This window comes from Grampus griseus, assembly GCF_964374135.1.
Source record: "Grampus griseus genome assembly, chromosome: 1".
Taxonomy (NCBI): Eukaryota; Metazoa; Chordata; class Mammalia; order Artiodactyla; family Delphinidae; genus Grampus; species Grampus griseus.
This window is the reverse complement of record NC_139017.1, coordinates 178,798,885-178,825,058: the sequence shown is the minus strand read 5'-3', so window position 1 is coordinate 178,825,058 and position 26,174 is coordinate 178,798,885. Positions and strand designations below refer to the sequence as shown.

At 62.3% G+C, this 26,174-nt stretch overlaps 2 protein-coding genes across 3 annotated transcripts; both read right to left on the bottom strand.

Moving 5' to 3' along the window:
- Nucleotides 1–198: 198 nt before the first annotated feature.
- TNFRSF25 (TNF receptor superfamily member 25) lies at nt 199–4,482 on the bottom strand (the record flags this gene model as incomplete). The annotated part of the gene is made up of 10 exons (XM_082661408.1): nt 199–710; nt 882–1,062; nt 1,531–1,568; nt 1,755–1,862; nt 1,961–2,016; nt 2,779–2,857; nt 2,951–3,118; nt 3,465–3,599; nt 3,786–3,903; nt 4,441–4,482. 10 exons carry the CDS (start codon nt 4,480–4,482, stop codon nt 382–384), a joined length of 1,254 nt encoding a protein of 417 aa, XP_082517534.1. The 3' UTR covers nt 199–381.
- An 887-nt stretch (nt 4,483–5,369) lies between these two features.
- Nucleotides 5,370–22,487, bottom strand: PLEKHG5 (pleckstrin homology and RhoGEF domain containing G5). Of its 2 annotated transcripts, XM_082671469.1 has the most exons (20): nt 22,342–22,487; nt 15,365–15,494; nt 14,356–14,458; nt 13,911–13,971; nt 13,473–13,564; nt 12,888–13,024; nt 12,461–12,606; nt 11,669–11,881; nt 11,402–11,590; nt 11,003–11,098; nt 10,257–10,307; nt 9,751–9,900; nt 9,288–9,398; nt 9,003–9,152; nt 8,782–8,919; nt 8,496–8,615; nt 7,754–7,886; nt 7,545–7,660; nt 7,272–7,453; nt 5,370–6,803 (listed from the first exon to the last, which is right to left on the bottom strand). In XM_082671469.1, the coding sequence occupies exons 1-20, from the start codon at nt 22,459–22,461 to the stop codon at nt 6,023–6,025; spliced, it is 3,219 nt and encodes a 1,072-aa protein (XP_082527595.1). In that variant the 5' UTR covers nt 22,462–22,487; the 3' UTR covers nt 5,370–6,022. The 2 variants fall into 2 exon arrangements, with proteins under 2 accessions (XP_082527595.1, XP_082527596.1); XM_082671470.1 differs by lacking the exons at nt 10,257–10,307; nt 22,342–22,487 and having other exon boundaries at nt 15,365–15,456.
- Nucleotides 22,488–26,174: the final 3,687 nt, after the last annotated feature.

Below are 26,174 nucleotides of genomic sequence, written 5' to 3'. Positions count from 1 at the left end.
AGGCTTGGGCTAAGGGCCACACTGGCCTCCGCCGTGGGTGGCAAGACTTCTGGCCCTTTCGACGCCCCTGGGAAAACCAAGCCTGGGCCACTTAACACCCCCAGTCCCGCGGAAACACCAAGCAGCAGCTTTTCTTCATAGATTTTTAATAATACCAAGGCCTCAGCCAAACACAGGCCGAAAAACAGCTGATGGTCGTTGGCGCTTCCTCGCCTTAACTGGAACCTTGGGGGCGCACAGGGGTGAGGCTGGCTGGCGCTGCTACGCAGGGCCGTGCCAGGGGCTTAATAAGTGACATTAAATGTCTACACGCATAAGTAACCGTACTTAGGGCTTCTGCAAGGGCCACCAGAGCCTCGCAGTGGCGGGTGGGCCCCGGCGTCACGGGCCACGCTGCAGGCGGCTCCGCAGGTCCTCGGCGCAGCCGTCCAGCCCCATGCGCTCCAGGGCGGCGTAGACGGCGCCCAAGCCCGCGGGCTGCTGCTGGCGCCAGCGCTTGAGCATCTCGTACTGCTGGTCGCGGAAGCGCCCGACCTCCACCTCCACCGCCTCGATCTCCGCCTCGCGCAGCCCTAGCGTGCGCACGAACTCCTTCCAGCGCCGCGCGGGCACCGCGTCCATCACGTCGTAGAGCTGCGGGCCCGGCTGGAGCATGGCGGCCGCCGAGCCTGCAGGGGCCGCCGGCGAGGGCGGGGGCGGGGGCGGCGGGCCTGCGGCCAGAGAGAGCCAATGGGGAATGCGGGCAGGGGCCCCGCCGGGCAGGGAGGTCCGCCTGGTCAGTTAGGGTACGGGAAGTGGGCAAGTGGCCTCAGGAAAGCACAGCTTATCACCTCGGACTCAGGAGAATGGGGTCAAGGCCTCAGGCCCCTGAAATCCCTTACCAAGAGCTCTGCTGGGCAGCTGGTCCCAGGACCACGTCACCTCCGGGCAGGGCGCCTCCTGGGCCTGGGGAGAGCCAGAGGTCCAGCTGCTGCCTATCAGCTGGACGGTGCAGACCTTCTCGCCGCTGCTGGGTGTTACCAGAAGGGTGGAGCTGCTGTCCGGGGGTGAGAGGTGGGTGGCCTGGAAGCCAAGAGAGGCCCCAGGTCAGCCTCGCTTGCCTGACTCTGGGGTCTCTGGCCGGGGGTGGGCATCCCTGGCTCAGTCAGCAAACATCCCGTGGTGCCACCTCCCCCGGTGGCCATGCTCTCTCACTGTGACCCAGTAGAAGAGCTATCCTGCCTGGAACGCCCTGCCCCTGCTGCCCTCTCCTTGTTCCGCCAGCTCTGGTAGAGGCCTCACCGTGGTGACACTCTTCCTACTGAGCTGTTCGCTCCTGTTTACCTGTCTGGACCCCCGTAGACTCAGAGCCACCTGAGGACGGGCCCTGAGCTGCTCTCACTCGCTGATAACTCAGCACATGTGTTCGTGAGGTCTACTCCGTGCCAGCTACCAGGCGCCGCGCTGGGATCACGAGTTATAATAAGGCCCAACCGCTCAGCTCCGGAAGGCTTGTTCACTCTCATCCTAGAACACTACTGAGAATCTTACCTGCAGCGAGGTCAGGGCCTCCACCCCAGCTTCACCTGCTGAGAGACACCAAGAGAGTTTAATCAGCAACCAGGCAAGGCTCCGGAACCTGCGTCCCTCAGCACCCACTCCCAGCACTCCCTGCCTCAGTTTTCCCCCACTGGATCAGGCTGAATGGGCTCTGGGCTACCCACCCTGACCCCAGGCCTCTAGGAACGTGGGCGCGCGCGCGCACATGCGCTTACCAGGAACTATGGCCTTGCAAAGCTGGCAGCGGCGGTATGTGTAGGTCAGGGTGGCACCAAGCAGGAGTGGGACCACCAGGGCTGCCAGGAGCACCTGGACCCAGAACACTGAAAGAGCAGCTGGTGGGTGGCGGGTGGTAGCCGTCCCCCACCCTCCCCTCGGCCCATCCCAGCTCTCCCACTGGCATCTCCATTTCACCACCTACCCTGCCTCCAGCCACAGACAGCCACACAGGGCCCAGGACAGCCCCCAAGGGTGCTCCTGCAAGGGGAGGGGATGCGGTGGAGGGTGAGGGAGTACACACCGGGGGGAGGGGGTGGGACTGCTCAGGACCACCTGACATCTTCTCCATCCTGGAGGCCCTTCCCTGCTGAAAGCCTCACTCTACCCAAGAATGTTCCCCAAGTACTGCTGAAACGTCACTGGTGTCCATAACAGTAACAACAAACACTACTTACTGAGCTTCTTCTAGACTAGACTGAGGGTCACCAGAATGTCAACTCTGGGATTTGCCTGTTTTGTTCCCTGTTGTTTCCCCAGCACCTAGAACGGTGTCTGGAAATGATAGAAGCTCAAGAAACACTTGTGGAGCAGATGCGTGAATAAAGTTAGTCACCCCTTAATCAGAGCCCTGGGGAGAGCCACTAACACTCCCACGTTCAGATGGGGAGCCCACAGATTGGAGAGGTGAAGTAACTCGCCCAAGATCCCTCCGAGAACAAGGGACAGATCTTGAGTCTCAGCCCAAGTTTTGAAACTATATTAACGCGACTCTCTCTGTAAGTGACACATCCTATCCTTAACGTAGGGCTGGAAGGATTACTAAAGGAAAGTATGACATAAAGGGAAGATATGCCCCCTTATTTATCTGACATAAGGTGAATTCAAATTTCTCTTTACCATCCAGTGTTTGCCTGAGGTGGGACCCACTTACCATAGGGTCAAGCCCCCTGCTCCCTGACCCTCGATCCCCACTCTGCTCCCAGCCTCCCTTCCCCCAACCCAGGGCAGCCAGGAAGTTACGTGGGACAGGACACGCAGCTGTTGCCGTATTCATAGAAGCCGGGCAGGCAGGTCCCACAGTGAGTGTCTCCGCTGGAACCTGTGGTCCGGGAGATGGTGCGGGTCAGGACGGGAGAGAAGGAGGCAGGGGAAGGGGGTGTGGGAGCAGACGGCCCGGATCGGGGGTACCCACAGGGGGCCCGCGTGCGGCGGTGCACGGCCTCACAGTCTGGGCACGGGTGGCAGCGAAAGGGAGAACTGTGGGGACACTGGCTGACGACGCAGTCCATGAACCAGCCTGGCTTGCAGCCACAGTGGGTGTCCGCCACCGCAGAGCAGTTCTTCAGGGCCACCTGGGAGGCTGGCAGGGGAGACGGGGGAGAGCAGAGGCTGTCAGAGCCAAAGAGCCCCACAGAGAGGCAGGACAGGTCCCCCGGAGAATGGAGATGAGGAGACCAGAGACAGGGCCACCCCCAAAGTGAGAGAAATGTGGAGATCACCACAGAGCAGAGGCTGGAAGGTCACCAGGATGAGAGGGCACAAAGGCATCCTGAGGCAGGACCAGGGTAGAGGGCCCCAGGGTGGGGTGCGCACAGGGCTCTCCCAGCCAAAGGCTGGGCTCGAGCCAGCCACTTTCTTCAGAAGGACCCCAGCCAGGGCCTGTCCTCCAGAGCCGCCCTGCCCCCAAGCACCAGGCAGCCCCGCACCTTCCTCATCACAGGCCTGGCAGCGGGCACAGCGGGTCTTGTGGTGGTTCTCCCAGGCCAGGAAGGTGCCCTGGGGGCACGGGAGACAGGTGGAGATGCCACAGGGCTTTGTGCAGGGGGCCTTCAAGTAGTGCCCTGTGGAACCCAGCCTGGGGTCAAAGAGGGCTGCCACCTCCCTATCCCGGGCTCCCTACTTCCCTCCCAGCCTCCCCTCGTCCCATCCCTGGCCTGCCTACCACCACTCCCCAGCCCTCCTGACCCCCGCCTGCCCCATCGGCCCTCACTTCCTGCCACGTCCCTCCCACTCCTTCAGCCGCTCACCTGCTGGGCAGCCCCCGCAGCAGACCAGACCACTCCTCATCTGGAAGCTGTGCACACAGTCACACCTGGGGCTGGGAGCGCTGCCCTGGCCCTGGGCACCCAGCAGCAGGAGGAGGGCCTGGGGGACAGGGGCTGCTGGCTCCCAGCCTGGCTGCCCAGGCCGGGGGCTCTCTCTACCCGGTCTCCCCAGCCTTCAGGGGCCCCAGCACTTGCTCACAGAGCAGCCCACTTCTCAGGTTCTTGCCCCAAAGGGGTGCCCATCGGTGGGGCTCTGGACTAACTTCCTTCCCCTGTGCACAGACCAGGCTTGGGAGGGGCAGAGAAGAGGGTTCCCGCCAGCCCCTCCCTCAAGACTGGGCAGCAGGCGGTCCCCACCCCCACCCACGCCCTTGCTAAGGTGGGGGGCCCTGATCTTTCTCTGCCTGGGGACCCCAGATCCCTCCCGCCCCGAGAGGGTGTTTCCTCTCGGCGGAAGGGCCCCACCCCGGCTGAACCTCTAACTTAGGTCGGAAGAGGGGCCGGCCCAGCCCCCAGCGAGGCAGGATCGGAGGCTCCTATCCCCACCCCCACCCCATCCCCGCGTCCCCTTCCTCCGCCGCCTCGGGGACTCAGGCCCCGGCCAGGCTCGAGGTCGTGCCCCCGCGACCCCACTCACCGCAGCCAGCGCCGCCGCACACGCCCCGGGCCGCGGCTTCATGGCCCTGGGCGCCACGCTGGGTCCTCGACCCGACCCGGTCTTCTCCGCCCGCCACGGGTAGGGCCCAGGCCGGCGCCCGCAGGCCCGCCCCGCCCACCCCGCGCCGCCCGAAGAGCCCGCCTAGGGGGAGGGGAGGGGGAGGGGGAGGGCGCAGGGCGGGGCCGCCGGTACCAGGAAGCGAGCCCCCAGGCCGAAGCCCGCACCTGAGCTCACCTGAGGCGGTTGGTGGGCAAGGTGCACACAGCACAGGGCTGCAGCCAGGTTCCACGCCTGGGTGCTAGCTTCAACCCTGAGACCACCGCTTCCTAGGGAGGCGACCTCCCCTCTCTGGGCCTCAGAGCCCGCCCTCAGCCATGAGGGGTTGGGCCAGAAGTACCCAGGTGGGAGACCCACCCTCCCCACGTACTGCGTGGCGTCCCCCCGCCCTGGAGGGGAGTCCTAGGGGGCACTTTCAGCAGAGCCTGAGACCACGGCCCACCCTGGCATAAGCTCAGAGGGGTGGCTCAGGGCGGGGCTCTCTAAGGTACCACGTGGGGGAGGGCACCTCGTGGGGGGCTCTAGTGGTGGGCCTCATGTCTGCGGCAGGGGACAGGGGTTGATCTTGGGAGTACTAGTCAGGCGATCTCCGCCCGACTAATTCACTTCTGCTCCCACAGTCTCTTCCAGCGGGGCCCCACCAGAGGGAGGGGGCGGGAGCCCAGGGAGGCACCCAAGTGCACCTGAGTCCAGAAAGGGGGGCGTTCCAAAAGCAAAGGACTCTTTCCGGTGGAGTATATACAAGTCTTTATAAAAGAATCAAAAGCTCAATAAATATGCAACTTTACACAGAGCCCAGCCCAGGTCTGGGTGGGTGGGAGGGAGGGAGGGAGGGAGGGAGGCGAGGGCAGGGGAACCGTCCCATTGGGGCCAGATGAGGGTGGAGGTGGGAAGGGCTGCCTGGGATCCCAGCCCTGGAGCCCAGCCCAGAGGCTTGGAGCTGGTGACTCCGGGGGTATTGGGCAAGGGACCCTGCCTAGGCTGGGGGGCGGAGGCACAGGCAGGTTAGTGACAGTGGTGGCTGTAACAGGGCCCTGCAGCCTGGGCCTGGGCCTCTGCTGAGCCCTCCTCCACTTCCAGCCAGTCTGGCAAAGTGCAAATTGGGCCCTGGGGGCGGTGGCAGGGGTCCTGCCCAGCACTCTGGCTGGGGCACACATAAGGCAGCAGCTGGAGCAGGGGCCGGCACACCCCAGGAGGCGTGCTGTCTGCTGTCCCTTGGTCAGTGGCACCCCTGGGAGCCTCCCTCTGCTCAGACCTCCCTGCAGTGGAGAGGAGGGGAGAGATGGGCCTTCCTTGGCTGAAGGCATCCGGAGGGGCTCCAGCCACCCTCTCCTCCCGACCGGGATCCTCAGGCCTCTTCTTCACCACTGCCCACTGTTTCCTCCTCACCAGGTGCTGAGGCTGGTCTCAGGCTCCCTCTCCCACACCCGTCCCCAAATGCCATCTGCTCCCCGCCATGATAGTGCCCCCAGCACACTGGGCCACCTGTCCCAGGCCAGGCCACTCACGAGGCAGTGAGGGTGGAGTTAAGCAGCAGGGTGGTCCTGATTCGGTAGAGCTGGGCCAACGTCAGCTTCCTGTGCTGGGCAGAGGTCCCTGGGGGGGGCTCAGGCTGGACCCTGGGCGAGGCCCCCGAGGACAGCTCTCTGCTCCTCCTGGTGGGTCCTTTGGGCTCCCCAGCTGGGCAGCCGGCTCCACCCTCCAGCTCTGACAGCTCGGGGCCACTGCCAGGGCCTGGTGCCCCCTGGCAATCCCAGCTGGGCCCAGCTTCCTGAGGGGAGCCCTGAGTCCTGGTGCCAGGGACGGTAGCAGCCAAGCAGAGTTCCGACAGGCTGCGGCTAGGGGCTGGGGGTGCTCCACGGGTGGTGGCCCCCGACAGCAGCTGGAGGAGACTGGCCTCAGATTTGGACTTGAGCAGGTGGGGCAGACAGGGCAGCAGCTGGACAGGAGTGCGTCGGCGGAGGCGGGGCGAGGGTGGGGGTGAAGGGGCTCGCGATGACTCTGGGGGCCGGAGTGCTGGCTCCACCGTAGGGGCCGAGGCCATAAAGTCTTGCAGGGAGGTCGGGGAGAGGGTGCCGTAGGCGGAGTCTATAGAGCAGGAGCGGCCATCCACTGGGCCCAGGGGCAGCAGCTCGCTGGTGGGCGTGACAGACGAGGCGGTGGTGCCGAGAGAGGTCTCGTCTGATTGGGAGCTGAAGGGGCCGCCCTCGAACTCGGGAGAGGACAGCATCCCCCCAGGCTCCACCACCACCATGGCCAGGGTCTCCGTGGAGCCATCCGAGACACTGTGGAGCCGAGATGAGAGTCAGCCCAGCCCAAGGAAACCGCGATGGCCTGGTGCAGCCCATGCTGGGCACTGCAGAAGTCTACAGCCTCTGCCCTCCTGGAGCTCAAGGCTCAAGAGATGGCAAGCAGGTGGCACCTGAGCCCGCAACACAGGTATCAGTAATGGTGTCTGTCGCGACCACAGCATCTCCTGTTGGATACAGGCTAAGAATCTTGAGCTCAGCTCCAGGCAGCTACCACTAATGTATCAGATTTGGCACTCAAGTTGAAAACCGTTTGCCATCCTCCCCCGGACTCTGGTGGGAGACAGAGCCCCTGTCCCCACCCCCACTGGGTTCACATCATAAAGCCATTCAGAGGAAAGGGGTGTGACCAGCCCTGTCCAGTGCTAATGGCCTCGGGGTCCAGAGTCCTGGCTGGAATACCTGCCCTGCTCTGGCTTGCTAGGGGGTCCTGGGCGAACGTACCAGCGCTGCGAGTCGAGGCTGCTGCTGCTTTTGCGCAGGGCGGTAGGGGAACTGGCAGCCGATGCGCTGCTCTCCCCTCCTTCCTCGTCCTCGTCCTCTGGCCCGTCCTCCTCCTCTTCCAGGCTCTGCAGGTGCTGCTGGCTGCCTGGGTGCTCCTGCACACGCAGCTGCTGAAGCTGGCTCTGCGGGGGTGGGTGCGCAGGGCCCCAGCGGGCTGTGAGCAGCGGTCCCCACCACGCTGCCCTGCCAGCCTGCCCACCGCTCTGCTCTCACCTGGGCATCGTAGATGGCGTCCACCCAGCCACGGCACAAAGCCTGGCCGCTGGCCTGGAACGTGTAGGCCCCCACAGCACTGTGGAACTCGTTCAGGTAGATGAGAAGGAAGGACCCTGGTTAGGAAGGGCTCGCCTCAGTGCTGGCTGAGACCACGGCCCCCGCCCGTCCCAGGCCCTGCCCAGGGCTGGCGGGGCCGGGCTCCTCACCAGGGTCCCGAAGCTCCCGGCACACGATCTTTTCCACCAGCAGTGGTGGCCTGATCACCTTGGTCCTCTCTGCCTTCTTCACTGCCTTGGTCACCAAGAGCAGGTCGGTGAAGAGGAAGCAGTACACGTCCATCTGGGGGATGGGAGGCCGTGGGATCAGAAGCCAGAGGTCAGGGCCAGGGCAGGGACCCTCAGCCTGTCTGCGGCCACACCCTCTCCTGGGGGTACTGGTGTCAAACACCTCCCTTCCCCCACTCCCCACGAATCTGAGAGTAAACTTCAAATGAAGGGCGAGACGATTTTCTTTCATCAAGCTATATACTTGTGATTTATGCCCGTTAAAAGTTTACATGAAAGAGGAAAAGGAAGGTGGTTTTAAAATCACGCTTTGTAGGCTCTGGGTTACACAGTGCCTGAAACATTCATAGCTCAGTAGCAAGACGCTGGGCTGTTCCTGTCCTGCTCACGAACGGTGCCCCCTCCTTCCCACCAGGAACACATGTGGCACTGGCAAGTGGGCTAGAATGGCACCTGAGGGGCTGGGACCCGGCTGCTGTATTTGTAAAGAGTAAACTGCAGCCAGATTATCATCCCTCAGACGATCACAAAAGTCACCAGTTCTTAACTTGCCACCCAGGTGACTGGGCCCCTAAGAATCACAAGCGGTCCCAAGGAAGGGGTGTTCGAAACCCACAGGGTGAGAGGGGGTGGGGCGAGGGCCCTGGGTGTGGGGTGGAGTCACCTTGCTGTCCTTCCCCTCCTTCATCCTCAGGCTCCCTTCCAGCAGCAGCTGGCGTGTCTCCTCAGGGGAGGCACCAGGGATGGGTGCTGTCAGGTCCAGATGTAGAAATTCCTTCAGGAGCTGGGGGTTTGGGGGGGCAGGTGCAGGAGAGGTCAGAGTCTGCCTCCTCATCTCAGCGGGGAGTCCTCCAGAGAGATTCCCAGCGTAGCCTCCCGTCTGTCTGCCAGTTTGGCCCTTCCTCGCTCCCAGCAGGGCCAGCGACCCCCGCACAGACGGAGGCGCCCACCTTGTCCACCTCGTCGTTGCTGCCCTCCACCACCTCGTAGGCGTCGATGCGGCTCACCACGGCCGCCAGCCGCTGCCTCTCCTGTCGCTGCCGCATGCACGCGTTCACGTGGTGGATGAAGCGCTCCACCGAGCCGATCTACGGGTGGGCCAGGGCAGTTCAGGTACAGGGCCGGGAGGGGCCGCAAGCCAGGGAAGGCCCCTGCCCGCCGCTCCAGTTACCATGGTGACGACGGCCTCCTTGGCGCGCGGCTCGTCGGTCTTCCTTAGCACCGACTTGAGCAGCAGCGGGTACTTGGTGAGCCGCTGGTGGGGCTTGGCCAGCATGTCGCTCAGCTTCAGCCGCTGGCACTGCTGGTGCTTCTCGGCCCACTGCGGCGGGGAGGGGGAGGCGGGGGCGGGGCTCATGGCAGGCCACGCCCAGCGCTAGCTCCCCCCTGCACCTGCCGCCCAGGTGGGCCCACCGTCCTGTGCCCGGGCCCAGCAGCGAGCCCCACCCGCCCTCACCGTGACGTAGGCCCGGAAGAGGTCGTTGTCGCGTAGTAGGCCCCGCATGTACTCCATGCAGCCCTCCTCCTCCATGCAGTATCGGATGTAGGGCTTGAAGAGGGAGCCGAACTGGCGCAGGGCGAACAAGCACAGCACCCGTTACCGCGCACTCCCCGAGGGCTGGGCCCGGCAGGCACTCGCTCTTCCTTACTGCCTTTCGCGACCACCGCAGGGGGCAAGCTTATCCTTGTTTTCCACGTGAGGAAACTGAGCCTCAGCGAAAGCGATCACCCTCGGCCAGGTAGCAACGGTACACGGCCAGGTGGGGTTCACACCAGGGCAACCGATTCTGAACTCCACGCCTCTGACCACTAAGGGTCATTCGGGCCATCGGTCAGGGGGAGGCTGGGGTGGTGGGCAGATAGCATCGACGCCCCAGCCCCGCCTCAGTGTCCCTGCCTGCGTCCGACCCGGCCCGTACCATCTTAAAGCCTTTGAGGAAATCCCCGGGCTGCAGCAGCGCCCGCGTGCGCCGCGCCTTCTCCAGCACTGGCGCCATCACGCTGCCCCACAGCCCGCGGTGCAGCCGCGCGATCTCCGGGACGTTGCTGAACAGGCGCTCCGCCTCCACCTGTGGGTGGGCGGGAGGTGCGTTCGGCCCCGCCCCTCTACCGGGCCCCGCCCCTAGCCATCCCCCTCCCCTCCCCTCCCACCATCCGTAGGCCCCGCTCCCACCTTTCTTCAGCACGCCCCCATCCCCACCCCCTGGTTCCAGGCCCCGCCCCTCACATACGCCGTCGTTGGCTCCGCCCCCCGGCCGCCCCACCCTTTCTGCAGCCCCAGCCCCACACCCTGAGGCCAGGCCCCACCCCTCACCTACTCCACCAGTCAGCCCCCGCCCCTGTCTGTCCCCTCCCTTGCTCCAGCCCCTCCCCCCTCCCCGCTACTTTCTGGTACTGTCCCCCCCACCCCCAGGCCCTGTCGCACCTCACACAGCAGCCCTGACTCTTGCAGATTCAGGAGGCAGCACAGGAACAGCTGTGGGGGGCAGGGAGCACTGCAGCTGGTGGGGGGGGGGTCCCAGTCCCGACGCCCCACCCAGACTCTTAGGCTCCCCTCTACCCCTTCCCCATCCTGGGAGTGCCTGAGGCAGCCTGGGACAGAGAGGGTTCACGCTTTGAGAAAAGACGTTCCCCACGGCCCACCTGGGGGTGCCCCTGCCCAGGCCCCTCCTGGAGGGAAGCTCTGGGACACTGCCCTTGCAGCCACACCTGGAACTCTCTCCTCCACCTGTGCCCTGGCTCAGTCCGGAGTTTCTGCCCGGAGGGTGCCTTCCTTGAACCCACAAGCCCAGGACAGGTGCTCCCCCAAGGTCGAAGTCCCTACACACAGCCCCCCGTGCCTACCCATTCTGCCTCCTCGTCTAGGGTGTGGGCTGCTGGGCACCTGGCACATAGCAGGTGTTTAGAAACAGCCGATGAAAGGATGAGTCAAAGGATGAGGTCTGCATTAATCAGCTCAACCTGGCAAACTCGCCCCAAGCCCCCTCGCAGGTTCCCCGGGGCCCCTGGGAATCACCTCCACCCCAGGGTGTGGCCCTTCTCCCACTTCCCTTCCCCTCTGTTGCTTGGCACCTCCTTCTTCTGCAAAGGCCCAAACTCTGCTCAGGGGCACCCAGAGGAGGCCACGGGGGGCGGGTAGGCGGGGTGGCTCTGGGCCCACCCCATACTCACGTTGGTGATCACCCTCAGTTTCTTAATGTAGGAGGCCTCTGTGTGCAGGAGCTCCCACACCGCCTCCTGCTGGTGGCACTGCCGCCGGGTCAGCTTCTGTGGGAAGGGCAGGGTATCTCCAGGAGCCCCCACGTGTGCCGGGATGGCCGGAGCAGGGGGAGAAGGGTGAACGGCCCTGCACGCAACCTTTTTCCCAGCTGAGACACAGAGGTCCCCCAAGTTCTGGGCCAGGCACAGTTTCACCTTGCCTGAGTTCCTCCAAAGCGGGTTAACGGTGAGAGCAGCCTGGCAGGGCTGTCCCATGGAACATCCCGTCGCCCTAGGAAGGGCCCCGTGGAGCAGGGGGATAACGTGCCCCTTTCCCTGAGGAGGGAGGGGAAGGCCTCGGGCGGCACCCACCTCGTGGCCATCGATGAGCTCCCGCCAGCTGTCCTCCAGCCGCAGGCAGGCGTCGTCCTCGTACTCCTCTTCGTCACCTTCCTCCTCCCATGAGTCATGGTCAAAGCACAGCCTCCGGGGCAGCCTGGGCAGCCCAAAGAGGCTGTAGGCGTGCAGCTTGCCCTCCAGCTGCTCCAGCTTGGCCACCTCCTGAAAGGAGGCCTGTGGTCAGGGTCGGGGGTCAAGGCCAGCCAGCTGCCCTGCCCCAGGGCCCACGGGCCCACATACCCGGCCGAAGGCGCTGGTGCTGGGTCCTGAGCTGAAGAAGCCGCTGAAGCGACTGGCCGCCCGGTTCTTCCAGCTGTCACTGCCGCCACTGCTGCTGCTGCCGCTACTGCTGCCGCTGGGCAGAGAGCAGCTGGAGGGCGCTGGGGGCTCCTGCCCAGGGATGCTCGCCTCCCCCAGGAACTCCGACATGTTCTTGCGTCGGCGGCCAGGGGCCTGGTCAGGGAGCGGGCGTCAGGGCCAGACCCCCACAGCCCCACCCCATAGTGGGTTTCCAGGACCTCGGCCAGCCTGGGAGGCAGGAGGGTCTCTGCACACCCCCGCACCCTGGGGCGCCGCCTCTCCTGAGACCTACACGTGCTCTGGGGGCCGGAAGGTCCAGACAGACGCAGCTGGATCCCCCTCCCGCCTGCCGCCCCAGCCAGCAGCATGAAGCAGGTGGGGAGAACCCACAGAGGCACACACACACACTCAGACGCACTCAGCAGCCCAGGTCCAAGTGGATCCCCGACACACACTCATGAACACAACCAGTGACACACAAAGTCGCGCTCCCCACGCGATGCCTGCTTAGACACACACACACACACACACACTCCTCGGGCACAAGCAGACTCTCAGAGACGAGGCCCATCACCGTGGGGTATGGTTAGATCCAGGGAGGGCCCCGTATCCTCAAAGCCAGCCCCATTTCCCAGAAGCGGAAAGTAAAGCCCCCAGAGGGAGCAGCGAGGCGCCCAGGTGACCTCCCCCTGGCCCCTCGCCGTCCCCAGGCCTGACACAGCCCCTCCTCACCAGGATGTCCAGGCTCTCCCGGCGGCTCTGCGGGTCCACACGCTCCTGGGTGGGGGGCCCAGCCCCGGCTGGCCGCAGGATTGGCAGACTCAGGGACTTGGAGTCCTTCACCCCCTGCTCCACCTTCCCCTCGTCCCCTGGCTTGGCTGGGGTGGCATCAGGGACAAGTAGAGGTCCTCAACACCCAGGCCCAGTGGAGAAGGGGGCCCCAGTACCCTCTTCCCCAAGGATCCAAACCAAGGCCTGGCTGCCCTCCCCTGAAGCCCCGCCCTGCCAACGCCTGGCACTGCCGCCCAGCAGAGACACCTGTATGGTAATGAGCTTGCTCAAGGCCATGGCCAATGGGAACCTGAACCTGGGAAGAAGCACCCTCCCCAAGGGACCCAGCCATGCCCCAGCTACCCGGCCCATCTAGTCATCTGCTCACCTTTGACCCGCAGGTAGTGTCCCCCGAACCTGTAGGCCTCAAAGGTGAGGGACAGGGGCGTGTTGGACTGGTCCAGGTAGATATCCACTTTGCCCAGCGCAATGCCCTTCCTTTCAAATACTGGCAGCAGCACCTCCCTGCCCGGGACAGGAGGTGCGCGTGTGCTGGGGGCAGTCACGCGAACCTCCACCCTGTCCACAGCCCCAGCGCCACTCTGCCCGCCCAAAGGGAAAAGGAGACACCCAGAGGATCACACACAGGTCCGTGCGCACACACACACCTGTCCACAGAGGTTCACGCTCCTGCGTGTGTCTACACACGAGACAACACGCCCCTGCCCTCACACGTTCACGTCTGCACACCAGGGCAGACAGACACCATTGCGTGTCCGTCGACACCCGTTCACCCCCGCAGGACTAGGCCACGCGCAGGGGCTGGGACACAAACACGGCACCCAGGCCCTCAATGCACATGGGTGGGGTGCCCACAGGTGGGGGACATGCTTGTTCACAGGCCGCCACACACAGTCACACATGCAGGAGGCCACACCTGCCCCCCAGCCCCGTTCTCCCCACCAAGCCCTACCCCAGCGACTTCTTCTTCATGGCTGGTACGATCTCTGTCTCGATATCCACGTTCAGGTCAAATTTCAGCGTGAAGCACTCCTTGCTTGGGTCCTGACAGGACAGGGGGTCTCAGTTCTGCACCCCTCGCCCCCTAGCCTCCCCACCCCAGGGTTCCGGATGGGAGCCCCAGCAGGGAAGTGAACGCAGGGATCTCCCAGCCCTCTTCCATCCCAGGGAGGCACCCGGCATCCCTCCGTGGAGGCAGGGGCTGCTGGAGCATCCCCCACCCGGGCTAAGGTAAGCAGGGCTGGGCTACAGGGCTGGGTGGCAAGGGAGGGACACGTTCACTCCAGGCCCCCTCCCTGGTCCTGGAACTTAGAGCAGACGGGCCCAGCCTCGGGAACGGAGGAAAGGGCCCGGGACGGGCAGAGGCTGTGGGCGCCTGGGGGCTCCTTACATCTGTGTGTCTCCTCCAGGCTTTCTTCTTGGAGAGCTTCAGGCCTGTGCTCTTCCGGTCCCTGCAAGGAAGCCGGTGAGGGCAGAGGTTGGAGGCGTGGGTGGGCGCTCACCAGGGTGGGATATGGGCGGGCCCCAGCTGGCTGCCCACCCCTTGCTGGCCCTAGGAGACCAGGTAACTCAGGTTCGCTCAGGCAAGCCAGGACTCACGAGGGGCTGTTCGCCCTCTGGTGGCCGACCTGGGAGTCACACCCAGCGGTACCTCGTCAGGTAGAGTCTGATCCCAGAAGCCCTGGAGGCTCACCCTCCAGGAATCCGGGCAGCAGCAGGGGCCAGGCGGGGTCTCCAGTCAGCTCTGCTGAAGCCTCTGGTCCCTGGCTCTGTGATCTGAGACCCAGCCTTGGGACCCCCCGGGTGTCTGCCGTGCCCACCAACCCCTCACCTACCCCTTGCCATCCACAGAGCTCTCTTCCTCCTCCTCTATGTCCACTGCAGGGCTGGTGCGCGGGGGGCATGACCGGGTGGACACATTCCGAGCCAGGACAGAGCCTTCGGTGTAAAGTGGGAGTGGGGTTGTGCCCGCTCCCTCCCTGGCCCCCTCCTTAGCCTCCCAACACGGCCGACTCCAGAGGGACCAGGGCCTGCTACCGACCTTCGGACCCCACCCCAAACTAGCCAGGGCCCCTCAGTTCTGTGAGGGGAGGGACTCAGTCACTGCCTATCATCATCCACCCCCAGACTCAAAAAGACACAAGGGCCCTGGGATGACACCCCAGGTGATGCCCCGCCCCCAGTACAAGTCTGCCTCAGTTTACCCATCTATTAAATAGGGATAAAGAAGCCCTGCCTCTGGGATTGTTGCAGGAAGGAACCAAAGACCATGGCTCTTTCTTGCAGGCGTCCCCTCCCCCACCACGGTGACCACACCCAAAGTCCCAGGAGGCCCTGGCAGAGGGGATGAGTCCTTTGGTCCCTCTGCCCAGCTGGGAAAGTAGACCAGAGCCACCCCAGCACAGCCAGTTGGCAGTAGGCCGGGGCCAGGTCCCTTTTCAGCAGGAGGGGTTTCTTGTTTCCTGCTGCAAGTTCCTTCCGACCTGCCCATCCCCACCCCACCCTCTGCTCACTGGCTGCCTGGCAGGAGAATCTGCCCAGAGATCCCCTGCCCTGAGGACAAGAGGGCAGGGACAGAGGCGGGGGCAGCTGTGGGAGGTGCAGACCCATCAAGAAGGACCCGGCACCTGGTGGAGACAGACCCGCCTTCGAGCTGGGCCGGTCCCCAACTTTTTCTCTTGTTAAAAAACTTGTGGAACAAAAGGGACGGCAGTGGACTTGGGTTTCATCGTTTACAGTCAACTCGTGTCCTTCTGATGGCCCTGTCGTGACGGCCGACAGTTAGCAGGCCACTGTGCCCCCAGGCAGGGAGCTCTAGGGGCTGGGCGCCCTCCCCGTGCTCACCTTGGGGGGGCAGGTCGAAGCGGACGTGCCCATCATAATGCATGGCACCGTGGAACTTGCTGTCACAGGCCTCGCAGAGGCTGAGGGGGCCCCGGCGGTGCAGCTGCTGGCAGTCGGCGTGGTGGCATATCTGTGAGGGGAAGGATGGGGGGGTGGGGTGGACCCAGACCACTGCAGTACGCGGGGCTCCTGGCCCCTATGGGGGCGACTCTTCAGGTCCGACCGCCCACGCCCCACAGAGTGCCCGTCAAACGCTTCCCGAGCGCCTGCTAGGTGTCCATTCTGGGAGATGCAGAGAAAGCAAAGCCCTGCCCGCAAGGAACGCGATGCCGAAGGGGAGACTTCAAGTAGGTAACCACGAGGCGGGTGCTCCCAGGGCCTCTGCCGGAGCGCACGCAGAAAGGGCACCAAAAAGTGGAGCTGGGGCTGGCAGCTGGTTTGCCCAACTCCGTGTCTGAAACAGAATACCTCCCCCTCCTCCCTGCCCAGGGCCTCTGCCCTCGATTCTATGACCTGTGCGGCCCCCGAACAGCTGACCCCGACTGGATTTCTAAGTTAGGGTGTGAAGGGGACTATGGAGGATTCAGGGAATGGTGTTGGCCTCTGGGTGCCTATGTGGTACCCAAGGCCCGTTGCTTAGTGACAGGATCCCAGACTTACCCAATCGCCCCAGGCTACTCTCATCCCCACCACCATGGATGACTGTCCTATCTTCTCCATCCCCCAGCCCTCCCTAACTCACTCCCCACCAACCCGACTGCCTACTTTTCTAGGGAAACAGAAGCCATCAGAAGGCGGTCCATGAGCTCCTACCACCACGTCCACCCCCCTGCCCCGGGCTGCAGGGGCTTTGCCCTGCTCCAATCCCAGGCCAGTTTTCCACCGAAACCCCCCTCTCCAGCCTAAGAACCAGGACTCCGCTCAGCATTCATCCCTCTCACTGGATCATTCCCACGGGCAAACCAACCTGTTTCTCTCCTTCCCTTTACAGCTAAACTTACTCCTTCCTGTTCTTTCCTCCCATTACCCTCTATTTTCTTTCTCCCTGAATTTTTGTTTCAAAATATTTCAAACCTACAGAAAGTTATAAGAATAGTACAATGACATCCATACACCCTTCTGGCTTCCCCAGTTGTTCACATTTGCCACACTGGCTCATGACCCCCTTCCCCTGGAGAGGAAATCATGACACCACCTGAGAACACAGACCTGCTCATGCAGAACCACAACACAACTGTCACACTTGGGAAACTGAGCAATGATACTTAGTCCACCTAGAGTCTACCTTGGCATTTTCCCAACTGTCTAAATAATGTCCTTTATAGATTTTTTTTCCCACATGGGATCCAATCAAGGTTCACATGTACATTTGGTTTTGTCTGTTTATCCCTTTAAGAATGAATGCCCGGGGACTTCCCCGGTGGCGCAGTGGATAAGACTCCACACTCCCAATGCAGGGGGCCCGGGCTTGATCCCTGGTCAGGGAACTAGATCCCACATGCATGCCTCACCTAGGACTTCGCATGCCACAACTAAAGAGCCTGTATGCCGCAACTAAGGAGCCTGCCCGCCACAACTAAGGAGCCCACGTGCTGCAACTAAGGAGCTGGCAAGCCACAACTAAAGAGTCCACCTGCCACAACTAAGCCCCGGTGCAAAATAAATAAACATTAAAAAAAAAAAAAAAAAAAGAATGAATGCCCAGGACTTCCCTGGTAGTCTAGTGGTTGAGAATCCCCCTTCCAATGCAGGGGACACGGGTTCGATCCCTGGTCAGGGAACTAAGATCCCACATGCTGCGGGGCAACTAAGCCGGCATGCCACAACTGAGACCCGATGAGCCAAAAATAAATAAATAAATAAATATTAAAAAAAAAGAATGAACGCCCTAGTTTTTCCCCCCCATCTTTCATGACACTGATATATTTGAAGCAGCCAGGCCAGCTGGCAGAAAGGTCCTCCACGTGGACTTGTCTGGAGGTCTGGGGTAGTTTCAGGCTGAGCATTTGGGCCAGGACGCCAGAGGGTGGACTGTGTCCTCCTCAGCGTGCCCTGGTGTCAGGTCACCCGGGGATCTCGCTGTACTTTGTAAAGTCGCATTCTCTCTTTGTAATGAGGAAGTCATCTTGGGGTGACACTTTGAGATACCCTGCTCCCCAGCAATCGCACACTCCAGGGCTTTAGCCCTTGTTGATGGCTTTTGCCTAAATCAGTTATTACTACGATGGCTGCAATTGGAGATTTTCTAATTCTTCCATTTTCCCTCAGACCCTCTCCCGTCAAGCTTTGGCCCCCTCCCCAGCTCACTCTTCTCAGGTCCCCAGTGATGTCCACGTTTCTGAGTCCTCTCGTCTGTTCTCACAGGACCCAGCATTTGACACAGGTGGTCTCTTGGGAACCATTTCTTCCTCGGCCCCCAGGACCCGTGCTCTGCTGGTTCCCTCCCCTCTCAGTCCCCTTGCCTCCTTCCTGCTCTCGCACCATCCGTGGACCCCTTCTCATTTTATCCACATCCACCCTCCAGTGACTCAGTCACTCTCATGGGGAGGGCTCCCACAGTGAACTCTCCAGTCGGGACCAAGCATCTCAAACTTAAAACGTCTGCACAGGGACTTCCCTAGTGGCGCAGTGGTTAAGAATCCACGTGCCAATGGAGACCCGGTCCAGGAGGAGCCCATGCGCCACAACTACCGAGCCTGCGCTCTAGAGCCCACGAGCCACAACTACTGAGCCCGCGAGCCACAACTACTAAAGCCCACGCGCCTAGAGCCTGTGCTCCGCAACAAGAGAAACCACCGCGATGAGAAGCTCGCACGCTGCAACGTGGAGTAGCCCCCGCTCGCGTAGAACTAGAGAAAGCCCGCACACAGGGACGAAAACCCAACCCAGACAAAAATAAATACATTTATAAAAAAAATAAAACGTCTGCATGAGCTCCTGAACTTTTCCACGCAGCACCGTCCATCTCAATTACTAGCAACGCCTTCCGGGGGTGGTGATGTTATGGGTTGAATTGTGTCCCTCAGAAAGACAGGTTCAGTCCTAACCCCCAGCGCCACAGAACGTGACCTTATTGGAAAGATGGGCATTGCAGATGTCATTCGTTAAGCTGAGGTCATACTGGGGTCTGCAATCATACAGCATAGAGTATGGAGTAACCGTATGACTACTGTCCTTAAAAGAAGAGGAGAAGAGACACAGAGATGGGACACCCAGGGAGGAGCCCATGTGACAATGGAGGCAGCAACGAGACTGATGCACCTACAAGCCAAGGAACACTGAGGAGCTCCTAGTGGTGCCAGAAGCTGTGAGAAGCAAGGGAGGATCCTACCCTGGAGGCTTCAGCGGGAGCACGGCCGGCCCACACCTTAATTGCAGACTTCTGGCCTCAGAACTGAGAGAACAAGCTTCTGTTGCTCTAAAGCCACCCTGATCTGTGACGGCAGCCCCAGGACAAGAATACATTAGGCCAAACACCTTGGGGACACCCATGATCTTTCTGTTACTCCCCCACTCAGGTAAACACTTCTGCGGGCTCCACCCGCAGACATTAAATCCTTAGCTTCAACCCGGCCACCCTCTCCAGGCTACCTCGGGCCCGGCCCCAGCCCCCAGGGCCTCTCAGCGGGGTGACAAGGCCTCAGAGCCGGTCTCCCTGCTTCCGCCCTTGACCCCAGTCTGCTCTCCGTGAGCGGCCACAGTGGACCCAGGTCAAAGAGGAGTCACACGTACCTCCTCAAAGCCCCGCAGCGGCTGCCCATCTCCTGCCGAGGCTGGTGACCTCAGGGGCCTCCGCTCCTGCTCTCCCATCCTGGCTCTGTCCACCGCGCCCACCAGCCTCCCGCCTTCCGATGTGCTTCTTCGGACGTGCTCCACCGCTGAGCCTGGGCTTCTGCTAATCCCCCAGCCTGAAATGCTTTTCCTCAGACGCTGAGATAACCAACCAGCCGCCTCCCTTCCTGCAGACCTTCACTCACAAGTCCTCGTCTCACCCTTCTAAGGTTTCATTCCTCTGCGCTCCTGGTCACCTCCTCCACCCCGCCGCCCTTCTCTCCTGCAGGCTTCCCACTGGTGGACAGTCCGTGCGCTTCACTTTGTTGCCTCCACACCGCCAGCACTACAAGGACAGCAATTTTGGCCCGTCGGGCTGGCTGCCTGGTAGCCAGTCCTAGCCGCTCAATAAATACTGGTTCAATTATTAAGTAGCGTGATGGAGGATCACTGGAGATCTTGGCTGGAGAGAGTCCGATCAGAGATTTTCAAGATGACAGACAGGGTGAGGATGGGTTAGACAGCAGAGAAAGTGGCCCGAGAGAGGAGGAAAGAGGGAGCTGAAAAAGTCTGATCATTGAGAACATGGTCCTCATGTGCCTGGGGCTGCACTGGGGGAATCCTCATCCCAGAAGGTGGGGGCTACGATTGTCTGTACTTTACAGATGAGGAAAGTGAGGCTCAGAGTGGTTAAGTAACTTGTCTAAGGTCACACAGCCAGTGGAGTCAGGACTTGAACCCAGGGTATGTAACTTCAGAGCCCACATTTTCACCACATTCACACCATCTCTTGGGTAGTGGAGAAGGGAGCGAGGAGTGGGGGAGGCTGGCTTCGGGCCAGCCTGGGGGGCTAAGGAGACAAGAGGAAATCAGTTACATTGAATAGTTTTATGGTTGATGTTTTGGCTCTTGTGTCCCTTCCACTCCTCCATCACACAGAAAGGGGACACGGACACAGAAATGACAGCTGGCAGGAGGCAGACTACAGAAGCCACTTGCTCCAGGGGGGTCTGGCTTCTGGGGGGCTGGGCCCTGGGCATTATGGCCCATATTCCCGATGGCAGCCAGAGCACCAGGCGCCCCACACTTCCACACCCTTCTTGAGGGGTCTTCAAGTGTGTTCTCGGCGCTGGAGGCAAGGGTGAGGGGCACTCCAAGCAGAGCAGCTGTTTCTATCTTCACTTGATCTACTGCTAAAGTGTGAGGACTCGCCTGGCGATCCAGCGATTAAGACTCCGCGCTTCCACTGCCGGAGGCACGGGTTCAATCCCTGGTCGGGGAACTAAGATCCTGCACGCCGCGTGGTGTGGCCAAAAGACTAAACAAACAAACCAACCTAAACTTTTTTTTTTTTTTTTTTTTTTTTTGCGGTACACGGGCCTCTCACTGTTGTGGCCTCTCCCGTTGCGGAGCACAGGCTCCGGACGCGCAGGTCCAGCGGCCATGGCTCACGGGCCCAGCCGCTCCGCGGCATGTGGGATCCTCCCGGACCGGGGCACGAACCCGTGTCCCCTGCATCGGCAGGCGGACTCTCAACCACTGCGCCACCAGGGAAGCCCCCAAAACATTTTTTAAAAAGTGGGAAAACCCCTATTCTCCTCCATGGCTCTGCCCCCCACCCTGTGGCATCCCCGGGGCACTTCTGACAGAGGGCCTAGCTTTGCAGATGCTGGGACCCACGGCCGTGAGCATCACCTCTTGACAACAAATCTGGGGAAAGCACTTGTCTTTTCCTCCCAGGAGTCCCACAGCCTGCCAGCTCGGCAGCCCTCTTACCCTCTGTGTCCAGCCTGGCAGCCAGGCTGGCACAGGTGCCCCCCTGACCCCTTCCAGGCCTCTCGCCATTTCCCTGACAGCTTCATTTTTCTGGTTCTAGGCTTGGCATTGGGCAGTGGGACTGCGGACCTACCAGCTGCCCAGGCCCTGGTCTCCTGCCTGGACATGGCAGGAGCCATGCTAGGTTGTAAAGGTTTGGGTGGGGGCGGTCTCTGGGACCCTTCCAGCCCAAGTCCCTGGTTCTGTGCCACAATTTCGTTTTTAAACCAATCCAGTATATAGATGGCAGATTTCACAGAGATTCACTCTTTAAGGCAGATTTAGCATTCAACAAATATTTATCAAGCACCTTTTATGTACCCTGCCCTGCAAAGACACTGGGCTGGAGAGACTCGGGAATATTCATTTCCCAGCACCGTGCTGGGCCTTGTTTAACTCCGCCACAGCTTCTCCTTCTCCTCTTGCTACTACTATTACTACCAGACACTAATGCTAATAATAATGACGGGAACCCAGCTGGTGGCTGACCCCCTCTGCTCCCATCCTCCCAGCAGCCCCCAGGCTCAGGGACACCAGGGGCGATGTGAGTCAGGCCCAGGATCTGAAGCAGGTGAGTATTCAGCAGGTTTGGTTGAGGATGAAGTTCCGAGAACCCCCCTCGGGCGGGCAGAGCCCACACTGTTTGCTCCCCACCCCTTCTCTCACCTCCATCCCCTCCGGGGTTGGGGGTCTCCCCAGCACTATAGCAGGGCAGCCCCTTCCCAAAGCCAGATTCTTGGGCCTCTTCTCTCAGACCCAGGGTCTACTCCCCACCTCCTTGCTGCCCACCACGCCCACCCTCTGAGGGTAACAGCACCCCAGCCAGCCAGAGACAGACAGCAGGGTCCAGGACCAAAGGTCCCCAGGACTCAGCCAGAGAGGGGCGAGCCCACCAGATAGAACAGCCAGGTCACGCTGCATCTCCACAGCCAAAGAATGGACCACAATTTTACAAATAACGGGGGGCCGGGCCCTTTGGGGATCATGGTCTAGGCTGATCCCCACAGGGATGGGGGCACAAGAAGTCAGTCTTCCCTGTCACACCAGGGTGTTGGCCAGAGGCAGGAGTAGGAGGGGTGTGGGCAGGGCCTGCAGAGGAAGGAAAGGGGGAGGGGTGGCCCAGTCCAGGGCCTGGGACCCACAGGTGTGTCCGGAGTCAGCCCCAGACACAAAAGGCCAGGCGCTGGCGGTCTCCTCCGCTGCCTGGCACCCTTGGTGCCGGGGTGGGGGACACATCCCAGGCGCCCAGGCCCTCATCGCCCCCCACACCCCCGCGGTGTGCACCCGGGGCAGGGGTCTCGGCCGCCGCCTGTCCATCCGCTTAGAGACGCGCGCGGACGAGGGCGCGCGCACCCGCCCCGGCCTCCCCGCCCGGCCCCCCGCTCCCCTACCTGGTCTTCCCCGTGGCGGCCACGACCCCCCACCCAGCCGGGCTCGGAGTCCCGGGAGGGCAGCCCGGGGCTCGGCCTGGAGGCCGCGCGGCGCCCGGAGACGCCGGGTCCCGTCCCCATGGCGGCCGGAGGAAGCGGCGGTCTGCGCCGCCCGCCGGACAAAGCGCGGAGCCCCGCTTCCTGCCATTGTGCGGCCGCGCCCGCCCGCTGAGCGCGCCGGGACCCCGGGGGCGGGGAACACCCACCCTCCCGCCCGCAGCCCGGCTCTGACCCCCGGCCCAAAGGTCCTGGGCTCAGAGGGTCCCTCCCGGACCTCCTCCTTCCTCCAGGGGAACTCCTTGGATGCTGGGGGCAGGGGGCCCGCCGGTGACAAACGCCCTCGCCTTGACTGCGGAATCCCGGCCCCCGCCCAGTCCCGCGGGCGCCCCACTCTGCTCAGACCTCCATCCCGACCCCAACGCAAACGGCTGGGGCACAGGAGATCCCTCCCGGCCGAAAGGGCATCTCAGTCCCTTCCCCCCAGCCCTGGGGACCCCCGCCCCAGAGCCTCAGCCCGGGGGACCTCTTCCCCCTCCCCTGAGGGAGCTCCCTTAATGCTGGCGGCAGAAAAGGGGGGACCAGACCAGGGACACATCCCTCTCTGGGTCCTCAGACCCCCGCTCCCTGTCCAGCCCCGAGGACATCTGTCTCTGCTCTGACCACCGACTTCCCCGCCTCAGCCACAGCCGGCGCTCAGAGGCCCTCCTGGGGGTCCTCTTAGTGCCCGCCCACAATCCAAGCGACCCCCGGCTCAGAGCCTGAGCCCGGGGGACCCCCGCTCCCACTGCCCAGGCCAGTGGTGCTGGCAGAGGAGCAGAGGGGCGCCGGTGACCACAGGTGGAGGCGGCGGGCAGAAGGCAGGCGCGCGGGGCGGAGAGGGTAGTCCTTGGGGAGCCTCCAGGAGCACAGTGAGACGGGGGTGTCGCGGAAAACCCCGCAGCCCAACTCAGCTTTCTGTGAGGCCCCTGCTGCTGCGGGCTGGTCCCTCCGGCCCAGGGGCCACGCGGGAGCTTCCGGGTGCCCTACCGCCAGGGGGCGCTCATCAGAGACTGGCGAGGACGCCGACCAGGATTGGGGTGCCGGGGTCCCCACTGTAGGTTGTCAAAGCGCTTTTATACTCATTCCCGGGAGGCGGAGGCGGGCACTGTTATCTTCATTCATCGCGTGGCGGATAAAGTGAGGGAAAAGTCCACAGGCAGGACTGACACCCAGACTTTTGACTCTGAGGTTCTGGAATGGCCTCCCTGGGGAACTCCTCAGGACCCATGGGGGAGGGGGACATGCTGTCATCAGCGCCCCCCCATCCCCTAGTCAGCTCCCCCTCAATCTGGTTCTGGGTGGAAAGAGGGTGGGAGAGCAGCAATTTATTCGGGCCAGGAGCTTTCCAGGACTCCCTCTGCTCCCAAATCCTGGGCCATCCCCCTGTCCACACCACTGGCAGATCTCTTGTAAACTAAAGCCTGATCATGTCACTCCTCCACAAACCCTCCTGTGGCTTCCCATCTTGCTTAAAATAAAATCCCAACTGTGGCCTGGCTCCTACCGTGCCGTCTGGCCAGTTCCACAGGGTGGTCCACCGTGCTGGATTCCTTCATCCCTACAACTCACCAAGCTCAGAGCCTGCACCTCTGCATTCTCTGTCTGGGACACAATGTGCCCCTGATCTTCCAACAGCTGGCACTGGGCCCCACCTTAACTGCTACCTCCCAAGGAGGCCTTCACCCATCTCTCAAAATAAATAGCCCCTTATCCTGGAACTCTCAAACCCCTTACATTGAATTATTTCCTCCGAAGCAGCTATTACTACCTGAAATTATTTTATTTCTTTGTTCATTTCTTGATTATCACTTTTCCCTGCTAGACTATCCTCTCCAGTGGCCAGGAGTCTTGGCTGTCTGGCCCACGCTTCATCCTCGGCACTTAGAATAGTCCTGGCCACCGTAGATGCTCTGTGCAGACTAGATGATAAATGGATGAATGAAAGCAGAGGAAGGGGCTTCGTGCCAGAGAAGGCCACTGGGGCCTGAAAGGTCTTGGCCAGGATGTCCCTTTCTGTGGCCAACAGTCAACAAAGCGTTCCCCACTGCCTGTCCACAGGTTCTCTCCTTCCTCCTAGCATCCACGACCTTGGCTTGCTGGCCCCAGGCAGGTCCGTTTCCACCTCAAAGCTTGGAGGTGTTGCGCATGCCCCCTGCCCCTACTGCTGCCCCCCGTGGCCAGCCGCTGAGCAGTCCCAAGTGCCCAGGCCTGTGCCAAGTCCTGTTCACTCTTCTAAAAGACCGTAAGGAGGAAACACTGGTACTACCCCCATTCAACAGACAAAGAAACTGAGGTTCGGAAAGGTAAAGTGACTTGTACTAACAGCAGATGCCCACTGGACCACTACCCATGTGCCTCAGGCACAGGGAAGGCATGGGGACATGAAGGCCAGCCAAGTGGTGGTTTGGGCAGCAGGGCCTTGAGGTCCACCCCCTTGGGGACAGGGCAGATCCCCAAGCCCACTGGCCTAGGGTAACCAGGTTGCATCAAGTGGAGACCATCAGGGCTGGGCCAGGGCAGGTCACCAGAGGTCACCTGAGTGACCAGGTTCTGGCCACCCTGAATCATGCTCCTGCCTGGGTCCTCCATCCAGGGCTGGGGCTGCTCCTTAGAAAGCCAGGGCCCTGTTGCCCCAGAGCCAAGAGTGCAGGGTCAAGGAACCTGCAGAGCAGGGGAGGAAAGGCACCCCAGGCCCCTGCACCAGGGGAGGGAGGAGGCCTCATCAGGCTCTGAGGTTCCCACCTCCTCTCTACACAAGAGCGCTGAAATGGCCCATGCGCAGGCCCAAAAGGTCCCGGCCCCTGACTCCCTGGGGAGGGGGCCCCTCCCCAGCCCAGCCGCAGCTCCAGGCTCATGAGTCAGGACTGGCTTGTTGAAACTGATACCGAGAAACCAGATGCTGGGGCTGATGAATAATGGAGTCACCAAGGCAGGAGCCCCCCTCCCACTCCCGCCCAGCACCACCTCCCCAGCCCCAGAAAAGCAGAGGCCTGTGGGCATCCCCTCCCCCACAGTGGGCTGGGGCCCCAGCCTGGTCTGCAGTGGGAGAGGGAGCTCCTTGTCTAGGAGAGGTCACAGGTCTGGGCCAACGTCTGGAGCCAGTTCTGTGCTCTGTCCACAGAAGACTGGCCTAGAACCAGGAGTTGGGGCTCCCTGGCCAGGGGGATACCCCTGCCCAGGGGCTCCCTATCCGAGCTAAGCTCCCCTGGGAGACTACCAGCCCCAGGGCCCCATCTGGTACCTTGGAAATCCAGGGGTGGAGGCCGCACGCGTGGGCACGTCGGCCGGTGGGGAGCCAGCTCTGCCAGGCTGCTCTCCTGCTCCCAGCGGCCCACCTGGCTCCTCCCTTCCCCTAGGCCTCGGCCTCACCCCTCATCCTGGGGTCCACCCGGACGCAGAGCCTGCCCTAAGGCCCTGCCCTGTGCAGGGCAGATGGCAGGGCTGTAGAGCGCCTCTCTGCAGGCCAGCCCTACTGCACCAGCTGCAGAAGCCAGCAAGGCCCCTTCCTCCCCAGGGAGCCGAACAGCTGGGACTGGTGGGTGCTAGGGGGAGAAGGAAAGGCTGTGGTTCATGAACTTCACCTCCTGCCCAGTCCCTGCACAGGACCCCGGCGTGGCAGCCTGTGCCCTTCTCCTGGCGCCTCTTTCTTCAGAGCCACACAAAAGGCTCCTTGGGAGGGAGTGGGGCAGAGAGCACAGGCCTGGGCTGCGGGAGACCTGCTTCTGGGGCCCATCTACCCCTCTGCCCTTCCCCAC